Consider the following 17,615-nt stretch of genomic DNA (forward strand, 5'->3'; position numbering starts at 1 on the left):
AAAAGGGAAGTGACCCCTGAATTATCTGATGAGAAGCATGGCCTCCAACAAATCTGCATGGAGAAAGACCATGTACCCATTATTTTAAACTCATTCCTTTAAGTTAATCTATGCAGGTGAGCAATTATGAGCTTAAAAAAAATAAAAATAATCATACTGGCACCAATCCTGTGAGACTTTTATTGCCAGGAAAAAAATGAACGTATTCTACCATCAAAATAATTTTTATTTTCTTTCAGAGCAAAAGCTCCCCTAGCAATACAAAGACACACAAAAAAAAAAGTTGGTAGAAAAAATGTTTTGAGAACGTATTAATTTTAGACATTAGACGGTTCCTAATAAGCAGTGATCAGTAAATTTAAGTTGGTCTGTACACTCTTCTTGCTTTCAAAAACAGTGTTTACACTAAGAAAACATCACTGCAGTTTGAACATTTTTCACCAGAAGACAGACAAAAGAAAAATCTTGTTCAAAGGTTCAACTCCAGAAAGCACTAATTTTTAGAGAACATGTTTGTTTATGACCTCAGAGGAATAAGCCTTAAAACCGAACTGCAGAAAGATGAGCACATATTTTTGTCAGGCTTCTGTTTGAAAGGTAACTCACACGTCTCATAGTTTCACTTTGATCTCACAAGAGGTAAGGACAGAATTGTGTATCACCAAATTGAGTAGAAAAACACTAATAAAATAAAGTAAGGAAGATGGTGATAGGGTTCTTAAAATTATCAACTTCTTTGTACCTTTACACTGGTTTCATTCGAGCCAGGAAGTAACAATGTACTTTAAATGAGTTTTCATGGGTATAGTTTGTACTGTTTCACACATAAAGAACACATTAATGCTAGAGAAGACGAGTACCAGTCATAAGGCAACTCACCCATAAGGCATAAGAAGAACATCCAACATAAAGTCCAAAAGCAGCTGTACAGTCTTTGGTTTTTCAGCAAGATTAAACGGAGAAGCTGCTGCTTTCAGTGGTTCAGCAGGGTATTTCATGTGAAAAAGGGTTGGTATTAGAAGATGCATTAGGCTGAAAAACAATTACATTTACTGCAACCATTTAAAAAAAACACACCTGTTTATTTACAACATACAAGAGAGAAACCTTTTACAAAAAACCTGGTCCTTAACAGCAAAAAAAGAAAATCTTAACGAAGTTAAACATCTACACAATCCAGTGGCCTCTGTTTACCACCTGATGTACTTAAAAACAGAAAGCAGAAGATAAATTGGGATTTGTCCTTAAAGTGGAACATATATGTCTGCATGCATGCAGACATTTGGAGAGAGAAAATCATTGTCATTGCCCAGATTTTTGATAGTTTCATAATTATGCCACAAAATACAGTCTAGGACTGTCTCATCCTTAAGAAACACTGGCAAACACATTGGTTGTATACCACCACAGCCAGATTTTCCAAAGCTCTCTTCACTCATGTACTTGATCATGTACAAGAAAAACCATGTTCCAAGTATTTTCACAATAATCTCATGAATGGAAGCAAGATTTTACTGCAAGACCCTTCAGTAAAGTAATTTTAAAAATATTTTTACACCATCACAGTATGTAGAATGAACGAAGACATAGCTTTGGTGACATTTTCCAATAGGAGCACAGTGAAAACTCATCTCAGTGCAAGTAAGAACCAAGCCCATCAGTTACAGTTTTCTTGAGGTTCTTAGTAAACAGCAGCTCCTGACAGTCTTTTTTTTCAGATATTCCAACTTAGCTAAAATTCGTACTTGAAACACTATCTCTCAATTTAAAGTGGTCAATCCAAGACATCTAGCACTGCTCCTGCAGCTGGTCAGAGGGTATCTACTTAAGGTGTCTGACCTTGAGCTGGAAATCAGAACTTGAAGATGCATGGGGGATATGGAAAGGCATTTCACTGCTATCATAACACAGGCCTCCTATCATATAGGGAGTCTGCTGCTGCAGATTCTGTATACTATTAGAGCATTACACTATAAGAATTTTTTGTACCACCCAAATGACTGAATTACTGATGCAAACAGCACATGCCAAGAACATCCTAAGTAATGAAGACAGTACTAAGGAAATCTTTGAACTGATACACATTATTTTACTAAAACAATACCAACAAAATTCACTTCAAAAGTAAGTAGTTATACCTGTCTTGTTGTGGTTGAGGCTTCCCTTCCATTGCAGTGAGAAGGGTTGGAGCCAATTCACATTGTTTTTCCACAGGCAGACGGGGGTATCCCATCTTAACATAAATTATGGTAAAATTCTAAAGGGGTAGAAAAAGCACACAGTATTGCAGTAATGAAAAAGAAGTATGTGTTCCTTATTCTATTCTTGTATCTTCTGTTACATAATTGGGTACAGGAAACGACATATGCTTTGTAAGACTAATTTCTTAAGTTTAAGACTTATCAGACTGACAACCATTAAAGTAGAGACTCACCAAGGACAACTCATAAAAGCTCTTGCTAGACCTCTACTTTAAAAGGTAGAAAAAACAATTAAAAAAACTCTCTTTGGTTTATCTTTCTCACTGCCAATTTCACCAAAAACAGCTGTAACTACGCAACAGCTTAAAAGAAAGCAAATGCAATGATCTCTCATATATTTTTGAAATAAAATAGAAAACAATATTTAATAAATACAAAGTCATTAGCATAGACAAAATTTCTCTTGAAAACATGTTTCTAAATCACTTATCTAAAAGCTGCAAGTGCTGTCAAGAGTCCAGTGACAGGACAGCACAGCAAAGCAATATTGAATACTGGACTATCTAACTATCTAGCTGTTAAATGCTGTTCATCTAAATCCAGCCAAGAACTGCTGAGGTAAGAGTTGTGTTCCATGACCTGGCTGAAAGAAGTGCCAAAGAAGAGCGCTGTAGTACAGTACACTACTTTGCATATGACGAGTTAAAACACTATAAAGCCTTATGATGCAAATCAATATATATATCTGAGAGACATGAATGAAAAGACATTTTTGACAAGTCCAGCCAAATGCAGAGTTTGTCAAGTATGTCTTTAAACAAGATAGTTTGTTTTGCTCTACAAAACATATGCAGTCCAGAAGTCTTCTGTAAAAAGTGAACTCCAGATAATGCCACTTGCTTAGGACAACCTAAGATTACTTTTATGAATGTCACTGCTGCTTAAAGTCTAAATATTTCTCCATACATTTCTAAGATGTTATATTTTTAATTTATGTTTCATACAAGATTGGATAATAAAACGAAAAGTACTAAGTTTCCCTATGATTTAATCACTTTTGTTTGATGATTTGCAACAGACCTAACAAAACTGAAATGTAAACTGTTTCATAGTTTCAGAAAAACATTTTAAAACTATTTTCACTTTTTAAATTAGATTGAACAAAATAACCCATGAAAGTTTCACCATTAATAACGTAACATTTTTTAAATCTTGCTTAGCTAAGGTTCTGACTCTAAAACCACGTAACAATGCAGGTCCTCATATGTTCAAAGAGATAAAGGCGTTTTAAGTAAAAGTCTGATCTTGCAGATATCAGGATAAGGATTGGCAGCTGCTTGCAAATGCCGCTTCTACCAATGAACAGACCCTTCACAATACAAGCAATGACAATTCATACAATCATGAAATATCAAGAGTAACTGTCAGTAATTTGAACAGCAAAATGCTTTATGAAACTAAGTTTCACCTATACCAGACTATAAAACTGAGTATAAAAAAAGCCCTTAAAACATCAACCTCTTAGCAATTACATACTCAACAGGAAAACTGAGAGAGCTAAATACAGGAGCATTGAAGAATATTCTGCTTGCTAAAGTAAAGCAGCAAATGGCCTTGGAAGAACAGACACTTACAGTGACAAATGACACTGCAGAAGGGTCTTGATATTGAACTAGCAATGTCTCTACCGGAAGCTGAATTTTTGGTCGACTTTTGATGCGCTTATTCAGATGAACCAGCAGCTCCATGACCTGACAGGAAGAAAAAAAACCCAAAAAAACTTGAACCATCATTAATGTTGCTACTTTGGGATCCAATCATCAAGTTTAGGCCAATAGGCAAGCTTAGCATAAGCAAATCAGGTCTGGTCTAACTGAGTATTTAATCTGTAAGAGAACAGCAGCAATTATTTTTAAGTACTATCTTGAAATCACATCACTGTTAAGACACACACGGAAGTTCAAAACCATGCCGCAATCAATAATATCCATCAACAGAAATATAAGAAAGGAAGGATTACTGAAGATGACCAGTTCAAGAGAACCACAGTTTGGTTACTATCTGTCAAAACTGGCTCTGGCTTGGAATCTCCACTGCTGCTCCATACTGAGCTGCAGAATAATGCAGATTCACAAACCAGTCAGGGGGGAAAAAAATAATCCCACCCATTACAAAGTTATTTACTAAGTAAGTGTATGAGAACTCTTTGGAGCGGATCATTACAGAACTGAAATCCTTCAAACAAGAGAAGCCAACAGGAGTGCTGTGAAAGGCAGAAGCAATGCGCAGTCCTGCTTGGGCAGGCAGAGCCCCAGCAGCAATGCCAATGGGAACAGGCAGTTGCTTGAGGGGAACGGCCCTGGGCTCTGACAGACAGCAGGCAAAACTGGGGCTAGAGTGTGTTGAAACAAGAGAGGTGCACCATGGTATTCACCCATGATGACGACTACCAAGCAGCAAAGTTGGGGCCCAGAGGGTTTGTACAATCTTTATCCTCAGAGGTTTTCAAGGATCCATCTTGATAAAATCTCTACCTCCATCCTGAACTGAACTTGTAATGGACTGTTTTAAATAGGATATTGGTCTGGAGACCTCCTAAAGTTCCCTCCAATGTGAATTATCCCATGATTCTACAGTCCTATTAGGTAGTTTCTTAGCATCACCAAAGTGACATTTGTAAATCTGAAGGAAGAATTGTAACTGTATGAAGGAAATTGAAAAACTACAGCTTCTACTCTGAAACTATTATCCATTCTGAGAAATCACACTGAACATCTGCTTGCAAACTTTATCAGATTCTCAAAAAAAGTGGTGCAAAAAAATGGAAGTGACATTAGATGACGTGAGCTCAGATCCAGCAAAACCAGTCAGAGCCAGTCCTAGATTCATGTTGAATCAAGCAATTCAAGCCAAAAAGCCAGGGTGTCATGTGTTTTTGAGGGATCATTGTCTTGGTCATATTATGCTGAAAAAGTAGCTAAATTGCTGTCACTGAAGCCCCTAATAGAAACTGCAGAACCCAATGTATGCATATGAGCAGCCTCTTAAACACTATCTTTACATCTGCTCCATGACTAGGTGTCAAACAAAATCATGTCCAGCTATAATGCAGAGAAACTTTGGAGCTGACTGCAAGCATGTGATTGAAACCAGAAATAAACTAGCAAACTAACTACCACTGACAGCTACCAGATTTTCTGGCTGTAAATTTACTGCAACAGTTACAAATTCATAGGATTTTAGAGAGAAAAAAACCATCTGCACAGATCTCTTTGAAAAAGTGTAGGAGACACTAAGACAGAACTCAAGGAATATGCTCAAATTACCAGTGGTGGCTGGTAAAAAGATGTAGCTGGATTTGGGTATGTGTAAGGGTTTAGCTCACGTCCTGTTTCTCTAATCATTAATGTCAAACAAGTGAGCTAAAGAGCTCATCAGTAGTACTCTTCAGACCTGACATAAGCAAACGTCTGCACTTTTGACTTCTTTTGTTTTTGCTGGCCTCACATGGGATGCATTTAAAGTGTCAACAATATCCAGTCTGGCACAAACACTGCCAGTGCAAAAACAATTGCTGGAGCTCATCTGAAGAAGCAGAGTGAAATTACCCTGGATTAGTTCTTTGTGTGATGTCACTAGGATAACTGATTTCGTAGAAGACATGCTAGAGTAAAATTTAACTCATTTGTCAAACTGTGGTCTGAAAAGGGATTACTTCTTTGGCCCTAAATGGATTAAGAAGGTATAGGCATTACGAGCTTATCTCCACAGTTAGACTACAACCTAGATCTGAAAATGTATGAGGACAATGAGTTCAAATTAGTAAATGTTGCAGCACTAGTGACCCCACAGTCATAAAATTATGGGCAGCAATAAAACCAACAAAGGAATACATTAAGGCAACAGGAAGAAAAATGGAACTTAATTTCCCCTTTTTATTCTAGCAGTATAGGCTTGAGGACAAAGTCAGTCTGGGGAGTCAAAGTAAAATTAGAACATAGTCAGTCCTTCTGGTACACTTGTGAACTAATCCATGCATCTAAAGTTAGGTGAAAGAAGTCCTTGAAAAACTGTACACTTAGCAGCATACTCACAACATACAAATGTTCTTATTTGCTTGTATCTCTACTATGAAAAGCTACGCTGTCAATTCAATTAAAATTATGTAAGCTTTTAAACCATGGTTAACTATACTGGCACACTTTTTTATTGCTGTTGGTGGTGGGTTTATGGGTTTTTAACAACCACAATCACTGCAGGAGATAGACATGACATGGGGTGTCGGTTTTGTCACTGGTAACAGGAACCACTGAGTTAATAAAGAGCTTGCCCTTCTATTTCCATTCTATTTATTACCTTTATTAGATCAGCTTTCCAATCACCTGAGTGCTCATGTTAAATAATACATGTTTCCATTTTGCTTACATTGCATTAACATGATTTAAGCTGGTGCTGAACATCAAGAATATTTTTAGTTATCTACCAGGTAAAATTAGCAATGGAAAGTTAGGTATTTGAAAAGGCAACAGAATTCTTAGCATGTTTTCCCACTGTATTAAACAACATATAAGTGCATGAAGTCTGACAAGCTGAGTTCCAATGTAAGTAATGGAAAAGGGGAACATGCACATCGAAACAACTTACAGATAGCAAATGTTCACTGATATTAATCAGAATAAAACACTGACAGTCTTCCCCTCACCTCTGTCTCACTGATAAATTATTTTGCTATGTGAAAAATATCAAATTAGAAAAAATTCAACACATACAGAATCTTCTTCTTGTATTTTGAATTAATTATGAAAACAGAATACTGAAAAAGTCAAATGCCCTTCACTGATATTATAAGGGCAGAATTCAGGGTAATCTACATGGCTGTAATGAATTAAACAAATATCAAAAAGTACATGCTGTAATTGCTTGTATTATTATCATCTGGTGTGGATGAAAATCTATAGTTTAAACACCTAAAAGGAAGAAGAAATGCATTTTATTTCTTTATTCACTCTAATGCAAAAACTGTGAACTACTACTACAATACACCCTTAAGTAGGCTGTGTGATTTCAAGAGGCCTCTTGAAATTTAATTTTCAAAAGACTAGTCTTCCCTCTTTCCTGAATCTTCCAACACTCCAAAATAACTGACAACACATTCCAGCTTAGAGAAAAAAAAATCATACAAAAATACCCTAAGAAATTTCACCAGCTGGTTAAATGCCTTTCTTCATATCTTCGCATACGGCAAGCAGGTATTCAGAAGAACCCCCCATCCTGAGTTAGAGCAGCTGTCCTTCAGCACAGTGGAGTGAAATGACATCCGTAGATCCACTTTCATGTAATCACTCTTAGGGCCACGTTTTTTGTGCAGAACTTTGAAAATAATCTATGCTACAATTACTTGCAGGTTCTGAAATCAACTTATAAATGCAGTGACAGTATTATCAATTCCCTATTTATACAAGATAGAGTGACTTATGAAACTTCATCTGCACTCTCCTCCAAAATGTTCCAGTTCACTCCTATTACCAGACCTAAAACCTAATGCAGATAACTGAATTCCCCAGTTACATATTAAATTCCACTTCTAAAACTGCTTGATCCTTGCTCCTTTTGACTGGTTACAGGCAACAACTGAACAATTTTGGTTATTTGTGTATATATTAAGATGACAGAATAAATTCTGTGATAAAGCTGTCTTCTGTACCATGAACTGAATTTTTCAAGTAGGTATCACAGTCCATCTTCAAAATTACTGGGTTCTTGCTCTTATTCCAGTTATCAGCCAAGTGAATGACATCAATGAGTATGGCTTCATGGTATTTTGTACACAGAAGCAAGCTTCACAGGTGCCCTAAGTCAGGTGGAATCACAGCAGCCCTGAAAGCCAAGGCAACTGTCCCTATGGCAGCAAGCCTTTGTCCCAGCCTAACTCAGAGCTAGCTGGCCTCAAGTGTAAACAAATACTCCACACATCTGCAAAGCCCGTGCTGCAAGCACTGACTGTTTTGTTTAAGCTCTAACAGGTGTAATGAGCCAATTTCCTATTACAGTAATGATTATTTTTCCTCAAAGAGTAATTTTCTGAACAGAGAACATCCAAGCACAGCAAATCATGATACATCATGGGCATTTCCTTCTCCCTGATCAGGACAATGTATTTTTATGGTAAATAGAACTCTTACCTTTTTGCGAACTCCTTCCTGTGTGCTGGACAGCTTGAGGAGAACAGGGGGTAGGAATTTGGAAATAATGTTCTGTAACTGCTCATCTGTTTCTGCATGGCCAAGACGCAAGAACACGCGCTCCAACTGATCTGCAATTAATTAAAGGAGGAAAAAAAAAAGGAAGAAGAGAAACTGGTTGAAACTCAAAATTCCTGTAGCAAGATTCCTGTTTTCCTGAACATCCTCTAAGTGACTTACAAGAAATGCTGCACAGTGTCATTAGAGTTTTTATATTTCAACAGCACTCATCAGAGATTTTTAACACTAAGAAAACCCTTGATTGTAGAAACCAGCCTGATGGCTTCCAGTGCCAGCCAGTACTTCACAAGTGTATGGAGACCTCTCCTAGCAAAGACAAAAACAATTAAGGCTCCCTTTTTAAGTACACTCCACACACCTGAAAGCACAAGAAACAAGCTACAGAGAAAAAATCAGTTTTCTGAAGCTTGAACTGTTCCAGGGTAAATTTGATACTCATAAGTTAGGGTTACAGGAGAATTCATATGACACCTTGACATGGGCTAACATGTCCAGCACCTGTCCACTGGGGCACTTAGGTCTCCCAGAAAATCTGAATAAATGTTGGCTCAACCAGTTACTTGTTTGTTATAAATAGCTTCTCATTTTTCAAAAAGACAGCACTATCATCAATCGGAGTAAAAGCATACGCTTGAAACATAGGACAGGCTGTTGTCATCCCATTATCACTCTACAAAGTGGCTGGAGTGTTTTAATTCACCTTCCTGTGGCTAGCTGATCTACTCCCCAAATGCAGAAAGGAACAAACAAAAAATCATTTCACAAAAACAGGCAACACCAAAAACTGCTGTCAACAGCTCAAGCACAAAGGCTGAGTACCGTTTGCTTTTATAAAAACAAGGTTAAAAGTCCTTACTTTAAGTGCCAGCATGCAGCTGCCCCAACAGCTATATCACAAGCAAAGCAAAGCCTCCCCAGCAACAGTAGCATTCCCAACAGCTGGACTGAGAAGAGTTCTTGTGCACAGGATCAGCAGCATCTGTTTTTCATCCTGCAGCAATCGAGCCCCAGACCCACAGGCAGCAAGGAGACGATGCTTTTGAAGGACTAAAGGTCTTAAGACATTCTACAGGGAGGAAATTATTTCCCCAAAGACTAATGTAAAGTCATCTATAGCAAACTGAGATTAGAGGGAGACCTAATAATAAGAGAGAGGGGCCTCCTTCTGCAGAGTAGGATCATTGACCTGGCTGTAAAGGACTACAGTGGGGCAAAAAAAAAAAAAAAAAAAAAAAAAAGAAAAAAGCACTCCTACATGGCAGCAGTAAAGACTGAGGTGAATGGACATGCTTAGGACCAAAGCAAACAAAAGGGATGTTGAAATGCAAATATAGCTCTAACCAGCAAACCTATGATGATTTAGCTTCAGAAGCCTTTACTGTCCTATTTTTAAAACCTGCGCTATCCCTGCATTCATAGCATCATTCCTCCTCTGCCAGATGCAGATTAAACATAAACATACCACTTCCAAGATTTCATTTTCTGCTGAGCAAATATGACAGGCATTTGAACAGAGGATGATGAAATTTCTACTGTCAAGGAAACTACAAGCTAAAACTCTGCAGCATTTATAATATAAACTGAAGATATGAGTCAATCTCATTTCAGACAGATTTCACAGACCACTCAGGTTGTCAACTAGTCAAGGGCTTTATAATACTTATCTCAGGTTTTAATTTTTTAAAAAATAATGACATCTGATTTCTTTTCACCTTCCTTTTTGTGTCATCCTTGCCCCTCCCATCCCAATGAGCCCTCATTCAAGGACCTCCCCTCACTACCCTAGAGATAGTGAGGGACTACTGAAGTCACATCAAGCAGCTGAAATTACTCAAACAATGAATAAAAAACTATCAAATCTTTCCCCTTGGACCTAGAACTCCAGAAGAACATTGCAGATCCATCATCATCAAGCACTTCATCTGAGAAACTTTATCAATATATTCTTTTACACAGCCGCAGGTCAAAAACAAGTGTAATGAAACACAACCAAAGTTAGTTCTAAAGCCATTTGTTGGTAGTCACTGGACTACACACACACCTTCTGGAAGGCAGAGAAACCACTTCACATGTGCACTCAAGAAATGCAACAATGCACTGAATTGCAAGCACCTGCCCCATTTCCAGCTTCCTCCATTACTCTCTTGTTTCAAGCAGCAACCAGAATGGTGTAAATAATAATATCAACAAGATCAGGAGCACAAAAAGCTACTCCCTTCTTTACACTGCCTCTGAGGTAAGTTTATTACTTTTCTCCTATCTCTGCTGCAAAGTCAGTTAAGCCCTAATACTGTCATCAGATACTCTTCCCATAACCACAACAAGACTCTTCAGCAAATTCAAAGGTACTAGTCACCTGGACGTAGTTAAAAAACTGGTCAGGAGTTTGTCAGAGCACTCTCCCTTGCTGCTGATGCAGGCTATATCTACAGCAGTGGGACAGGAAAACAAAGAGCTATAAAACCTCCCAAGTATTGTACATCAAACAGTTCCTCCATGGTTTTTATTCTACTAACAATTAAGACCATTTCTCAAGCTGACAGTATTCATTACGGGAAAGCATAAACACTGGAGATTTAAAGCATCGCACACAATACTCCAGGAACTGTGGATGAAGTATGTGGGTCTCAGATGCTGTGTCCTGTCTTCATGTGTGCTGCAGACCTGGCTGGCATGAGAAAAACGTCCTTCCCTCCTTTATGTCTCTTCACAGCCTCCATTCAGCCTCAACCAGCAAGCCTCAAACAAGACAGTTTGCTCGTAACTGGTCTCAATGCCCCATCTCATGCATTTACAAAGTTTTTAGTATAAAGCTAAAATCCTCTCCATCTGATTTTACAGCCCCTACTGCCAACTGAAAAACAATTACAATTTTAGGAGCTCATCTGATAGTAGAAAAAATTAAAGCAAGATGTCCAGCTTGTTTCACTACCTACCAAGGAGGGTGGAAGAGGGGTGGAAAGGACAAAAACTGTTTGGAAAAAGCCTTAGCAACTGGAAACCAATTTTAGAAACATCATATGTGTGCCACAGCTATGACAGGTAGCATTTTACTATAGATTAAAAAACACAACACAACAAAGAATAAGGTGCATGAGTTAAAAAAACGGTAAGTAGTTTCACTTTTAAAATGTTCAACTAAATCCATGCAGAATTTGAAACAGTTATTAATGTATTTTGGCACAATCACTTCTTTTCATGCTTCAGTACTTTCACAAAAAATGCCAATTTTGTGGCACTTTCTTGAGGAAATAAAGGGTGTTTACAAGAAGACAAAGATAAATATGGAGAATCAAACAAAAGGCATTGCATATGAAGAAGACATTTCCTTTAACTCTATGTGAAAGAAACAATGGGGCAGAAAAGCAAGATATATCTTTGTATCCCTATTTCTAACACCAGTGTCCAATTTGTGTAAACTGACATGGTGTATTTGGAATCTGCAACTCCCAAGTTACCATGGCAATGCAGCTACCTATATGAGAAAATGCATGTTTCACTTCTGGTTCTTTCCAACCTCCATTTAAGATCACAAGAACGAACACAGGTTTCAGCACTTAATCTTGCAAAGACAAAAAAGAAAGGAATCACTTTCAAAATACAGATAATGGACACAAATCCTACATAAAAGCTACTTGACAATGAGACACTGTAAGATAACTTCCAAATCCTACAATACCATCCATAAAAGGTTCAGAGTTATTTTAAGTTTTGTTACTTCAAAACTGACCTTGCAGTCACCCAAGGCAACAGTAAAACTCTACAGCCTGCTCATAGACAAAATATGCCCTTTCCTTCCAATACAGTATTTGGTAAATACTGACATGGAGGTCATCTAAGAGAACTGAGAGAAGGACAAAAAATATAAAAATATGGATAAACAGTGAAATAGCAACCTCAGTATAATCAAGAATTTTAAGAGCTTACCTTCATTATTTTAACTGAAAAGAAAAAAAAAAAAAAAGAAAAAGAAAATGTCTGGCCTTACTGAGGTAGCTATGCCACCGTTTATCCGTATTTTTACCATGGAAATCTCTCTCTTCAGCCAAGCACAGTTCTATTACAAATCGGCTCCTTCTAGCACTTATAGATATTATGTACAGCACAGTTATTCCACACAGACCCCTCAGCAATGCCCATTTGTGTAATAGAGTATCAAGTAAAACACACACCCTTCCTTTTATGAAAACTGACTCAAGAAACTACTGGGGCTAAGACATGTCAAACTAGCTGTACTTCATAGTTTGACTGTTTAACCACAAAACATCTGAGGAACTAAAAAGAGTGTCTGAGTCCTCTGCAAAACACAGCAGATCTGTGCATGAAGTCAGAATTTATCTTCTCTTTCCTGAGAACTACCAGTTTGACAGATTGGTGGACCAGCTACCAAATAAATAACATCTACAATGGTTTCAGTAATTCAGACAAAAAATCCTGCAACCCCCCTCTATTACCTGAACTCTGTAGAAGCATTACGTGCACAAGCAGCCCCTCACACTTTCTCCAAACGGCCCTACATCAAACAAAGAGCCCTGGGCACAAAAGCATCTCAACTTCACCTCCTGGATGACTGGGGTAGTTTTATGGGCAGGTTCTTGCTAAAGCAAAAGCTCTAACACACCCTTTTGTCTCTCCAGAACTGAGCAATTGCTTCTGCATTATTCCACATATAGAAGAAAGAATAAAGTTCTCATCTGCTGTGCAACTACTAAAATAGGAGTCAAATTCTTGTTCAAATGTTATTAGACTCTGGGAGAAAATATATCTAGTATGATTATAGCAGCAAACAGTGAGTCAGGATTTGCTGGTGCTATTCCTGTCTCTACCAGTAACCCACTGTGTGCCTACAACCAAAAAACTTAAAGGGAGCACTTGCAGAAACAGGCCAGTCACCAAGGCGTTTTCCAAGGTTTGACAGGAAAAGGCTAGGAAGGCTTGTTAGAGGGGAGATATATTATGGGTTTTGTCCCATCCTATTCTTTCATTTTATAGAAAAGCTCACGTAAAAGCTTGAATAGTACACCAGAACCCAAATAATTTTCAATATGCCAGGCTTAGGTTCTCCATTTGAATGGATGACTACTATCACTCAAGATTAACTTGCCTCTCTTGCATCTGAACTCTTATGGCTTCAGGGCAAATTTACTGATTTTGCATTAATTTTTAAACAGCCATATCTTATGCTGCCTTCAAACAACCTGTCCTCTAAAATGACAAGCATCCCTTACACAGCATTTACACAGAGTTTCCATGTTTGACAGGGGTTATAGATGAAATCTTCCTACAGCCATGTGAATATAAAGCAAGGAAATCTAGTTTTTCAATCTAAAACGAATGATAGTTATTCTTGTTATTTCAGGACTAGTCATCATCCTATAAAAGAAAGTATTTCTTTCCAAATATGCTGAAATTTAATCATTTGAATGTATCAAAAGACAGCAAGCCCACATGGAGGCTTAGTTTCCCTCTTGTTCTCTAAATGAAGTAACTCTTTTTTCCATTAGCTTTAATTAATATTTTATTTAAGATTGCAGTACTTTCTATTCAGCGACAGAGAGGTACCTCAAAAAAAACAAACCAAAAAAAAAAGAAATTTCCAAAAAGAGATTCCTCCCCCAACTCAAAGAAAAAAAGATTTCTAAGCAAACCAATAAAACTCCCTAATTTTTGAAGGTTGCAGTGGTCAAATAACCTAATAACGTAATTATTAATGTGAATCTCAGTCTAGGGACATTTGTCTTTTTAGCCCAGCTTACGAGAAAAGGCCGTGTAGCAACAGACACATGGCTGAAGACTAATTTTTTCCAGGATCAGATTTGGAGCCTGGAAAGCTAGATTGCACACAGTTAAAGGCCAACAAGTTACAAGGAAGAGATCTCACGATGTCTGGTTTTAACCAAGGGGAACTACATTAGCATTGTAAAACTAATAACAGAATCTCTTGGATGACAGCAGCTGTGAGAGCTTTCACTATCATCAATTTATCCCAGTTGTCAAAGGAAAAAATAGCTTGGCATTCGAGTCCTCCAGTTCTAGGCTCAGTACAGGATCAAGATTCTTCTCCACTCCACCATGAGACCTTGGCTACTTAATAATGGAGATTCCCACCATTATCATATCGTTCAGCCTAGTTCTAACAAAGAGCATAATTAGGATGCTATCTACACAGAAGCTCACAATTTAAAAACAAAACAAAACAAAAAATCCTAAACAAAACCCGAAAAAAACCCGAAAAACCACCACGAAGAAACAGCACACAGAAATTCTTTAGTACTGAAAGCCAATAGTGCTCGAATATGCTTGAAGTATTTCTTCTGCCCTTCCTCTCTGACGACTGCCAAGTACTATTTCAGGGCAACCAAAGGCCCTCTCATTTGGCTGAGTCATATGCTATCTTGTATTAACTCTCCAAAGATAAGCACCAGCTTTTATGACAGGACAGGAGAAGCAAAGGAAGAAAAACCGCTTTTTTTTGAAGTTCCATAAGCTTCTCCAAAGAGCATCTGATCGCGTGCTTTCCCAGAGTCTCTGAGAAAAGGTTTTGGAGGTAACAAGCAGGCAGGGCCGAGCTCGGCCGTCTCGAATGCTCGGCGGCAGCGGCACCTCTGGTCATGTGCCGAGCGCCGCAGGGGCGGCCGCGTCTTGCTCTCCTACCCACCGCCCGGCACTGCACCTCGGGGGCTGGGGGGACCCGCCCCTGGACGTGCCAGCCCTGAGCGTTGTGCTCACACGGCTGCTGTGGTTCAAAGACGGCGGTCGCACAACACAAGGCGAGAGCAGCGACGGGCAGAGACGCTGCCGCTTGTGCCCGTTCAGAAGCGGTGGGCGGAGGCCGCTCCCCCTGCGCCCGGGGTCCCGGAGACGCCAGGATCCGTCCCGGCCAGGAGCCGCCGCCACCTCCCCGCAAGGTCACGCAGCCGGCGTGTCCGCTGAGAGACCGGGGATGCGGGAGGTGCCGCTGCTCCCGGTTTCCGCTTCCCGAGATGGCCTCCCAGGGCCGGTTCGGCCCCGCTGCCGTCACCGCCCGGCCGGGCCGGGGACCGAGCCCCACCGCAGAGGAGACCCGCTGCGGGGAAACCCCGGGTCGCTCGCCCGCCCGCCAGCCAGCCCCGCTGCGAGTCCCTGCGCCGCGAGCACTTACTGAGCTCGTCCTGGGCGGCCGCGGCCATGTTGCCGGCTGAGGAGGGAGGGGAGGCGGCGAGAGACGCTCCGCGCCTCCCACCCCTCTCCGGCACCGGCACCGGGCCGACGGCCGCCTCTCTCCTCCTCCCCCTCCTCCCTCTCCACCTCTTCCACCCCCTCCCCCTCCTCCTTCTCCTCCTCCTCCTGCTCCCTGCGGCTTCCCTCAACAGTGGCAGCGCCTGCTCTTCTGTCACCGCCAGTTTATATCAAGAGAGAGCCGCCGTCCCCACCGCCCGCCCCCGTCATGTACACGGCCCGGCCCGGCCCGGCCCTGCCCTGCCGCCGCCCCGCTCGGCAGGCCCCGAGGAGGAGGTTTACGGGGGCAGCACTGACCGGAGTCCGCGCTGACCTCCATGGCGGCCGCGCCGGCACCGCGCTCGGCACGGAGGCGCAGGGACGGGACAGGATGGGAGCGGCGTGCGGCGCCCCCGCGCGGCCGTGAGTGCGCTACCAGCGGGAGGGCGGCGAGCCCCGCCCCCAGCCGGGCACGGCCCCGCCCACTGACCGACATGACCGCGCCCACCGAGCGGCACGGCCACGCCCCCCGCCCCCGGCGCTACCGAGCCCCTGTTCCAAAGCTATTCCTCGAAGGGATAAAGCTGCTCCGTAGAGCCCCTCTCCTGCCGTTCTGGGGGTGCTCAGAGAGACCACCGCACTGCGTCTTTGTCCCCAACTCTGCGATGCTACATATGATCTCTGAAAGGAGCATCTTGGCAGGATGCCCCAGACGAGGCGTCCCTGGGGCAGCTCTAGAAGCAGCCAGCGTGGCGCCCGCTCCCGAGCTCCCTTACTGCTTCCTGCAGGTGGCACGGGGGCAGCTGGTCACGTCTCCCTGAAGCTCCAGGGCCAGTCCCACGACAGACGTTAAGTTCAAGTGACAGGTGTCAGAGGACTAGCTTTCTTCTCGAGTCAGGAAAAAAAAAAAGGTGACAAAAGCTTCTGTGCACCATTCTTGCTATATTTGTGCAATGCCTCTGTCTGAGCTGGAGCTCATTTCCCCCACAGCAGCCCTCACCTTGCTGCACTTTGCATCGATGGCTGGAAAGGTGCTGGTAACACACCAGTGTTTTGGCTATTGCTGAGCAGCGCTGGCACAGCATCAGCGCTGTCTCTCCAACATTCCTTCCTCCATCAAGGGAGCTGGGGCTGGGCAAGATCCTGGGAGGGGACAAAACCAGGCCAGCTGAGCCAAACTGACCAAAGTAAAATTCCATGGCATATGATGTCAGCTCAGATACAAAAGCTGAAGGAGGAACAAGTGGCATTCATTTTTTACAGTTTGCATTCTGGAGCAACCTCTGTGCATCCTGAAGTCCCACTCCCCAGGAAATGGGCAGATATAACTTGTGGATGGGAAGTAAACAATAAAATTTTCTTCCTCTTTGCCTGTGCATGCACAAATTTTCACTTTTGCTTTAGAACACTGCCTGATCTCAACCAATAAGCCATTTTCCATCTTATTCTCTCTCTCCCATCCACCTGGGAAGGGGAAGTGATAGAGCAGCTTGGTGGTCAACGGCCACCAGGTCAACCCACCACAATTTTCAAAGGTCAGGATCTGAGGAGTTGACTCCCAACCTCCCATGTTGAGAGGCTGGGCTCTAATGAGTTGCAAAGAGGTGGCCTTTTATTTTTTTTTTGAGGAAGCAGATTTGGGACCCATCCACAACTGATGGAAGTTATAAGCATTTATTAACGCAGAAAGGAGACAGGCAGGGGAGACCAGCCACACAGGAAGCACACTCATTTCTAGCTTTAAGAACAGCAGATGCTCTCTAATGAGCTGAGAATTTTTGTGGTGAATATTTACAGCATCAAGCCCATATCTGCTTTCCTAGGAAAGGTCAAACACTGTGGTGATGTTCCTGCTTGTTCCACCTTAGCAGAGGTGTAATCCTCATCCCCAGGAGAAGTCTTTGGATACAGCATATCACAGGTGGCAGACCTGTTGTCGAAGCTACCATTTCAG

At 41.3% G+C, this 17,615-nt stretch overlaps 1 protein-coding gene across 6 annotated transcripts in view; it reads right to left on the reverse strand.

The window, feature by feature from the left end:
- The window catches only part of ECPAS (Ecm29 proteasome adaptor and scaffold), a 61,584-nt gene extending 45,502 nt beyond the window's left edge, over positions 1-16,082 (reverse strand). For 2 of the 6 annotated variants that reach the window (XM_033520421.1, XM_015652676.3), the window contains exons 1-5: positions 15,606-15,704; positions 8,384-8,514; positions 3,836-3,952; positions 2,139-2,257; positions 880-1,032 (exon numbers count right to left, since the gene is read on the reverse strand). In XM_033520421.1, coding sequence (XP_033376312.1) covers positions 880-1,032; positions 2,139-2,257; positions 3,836-3,952; positions 8,384-8,514; positions 15,606-15,633 — 548 coding nt within the window. In that variant the 5' untranslated portion in view covers positions 15,634-15,704. Of the gene's footprint in view, positions 1-879; positions 1,033-2,138; positions 2,258-3,835; positions 3,953-8,383; positions 8,515-8,623; positions 9,596-15,605; positions 15,707-15,979 lie in introns of those variants that run through there. The other 4 variants (XM_015652677.2, XM_015652678.3, XM_033520422.1 and 1 more) reach the window with 4 other exon arrangements.
- Positions 16,083-17,615: the final 1,533 nt, after the last annotated feature.

The sequence above is a fragment of the Parus major genome, chromosome Z (genome assembly GCF_001522545.3).
Source record: "Parus major isolate Abel chromosome Z, Parus_major1.1, whole genome shotgun sequence".
NCBI lineage: Eukaryota > Metazoa > Chordata > Aves > Passeriformes > Paridae > Parus > Parus major.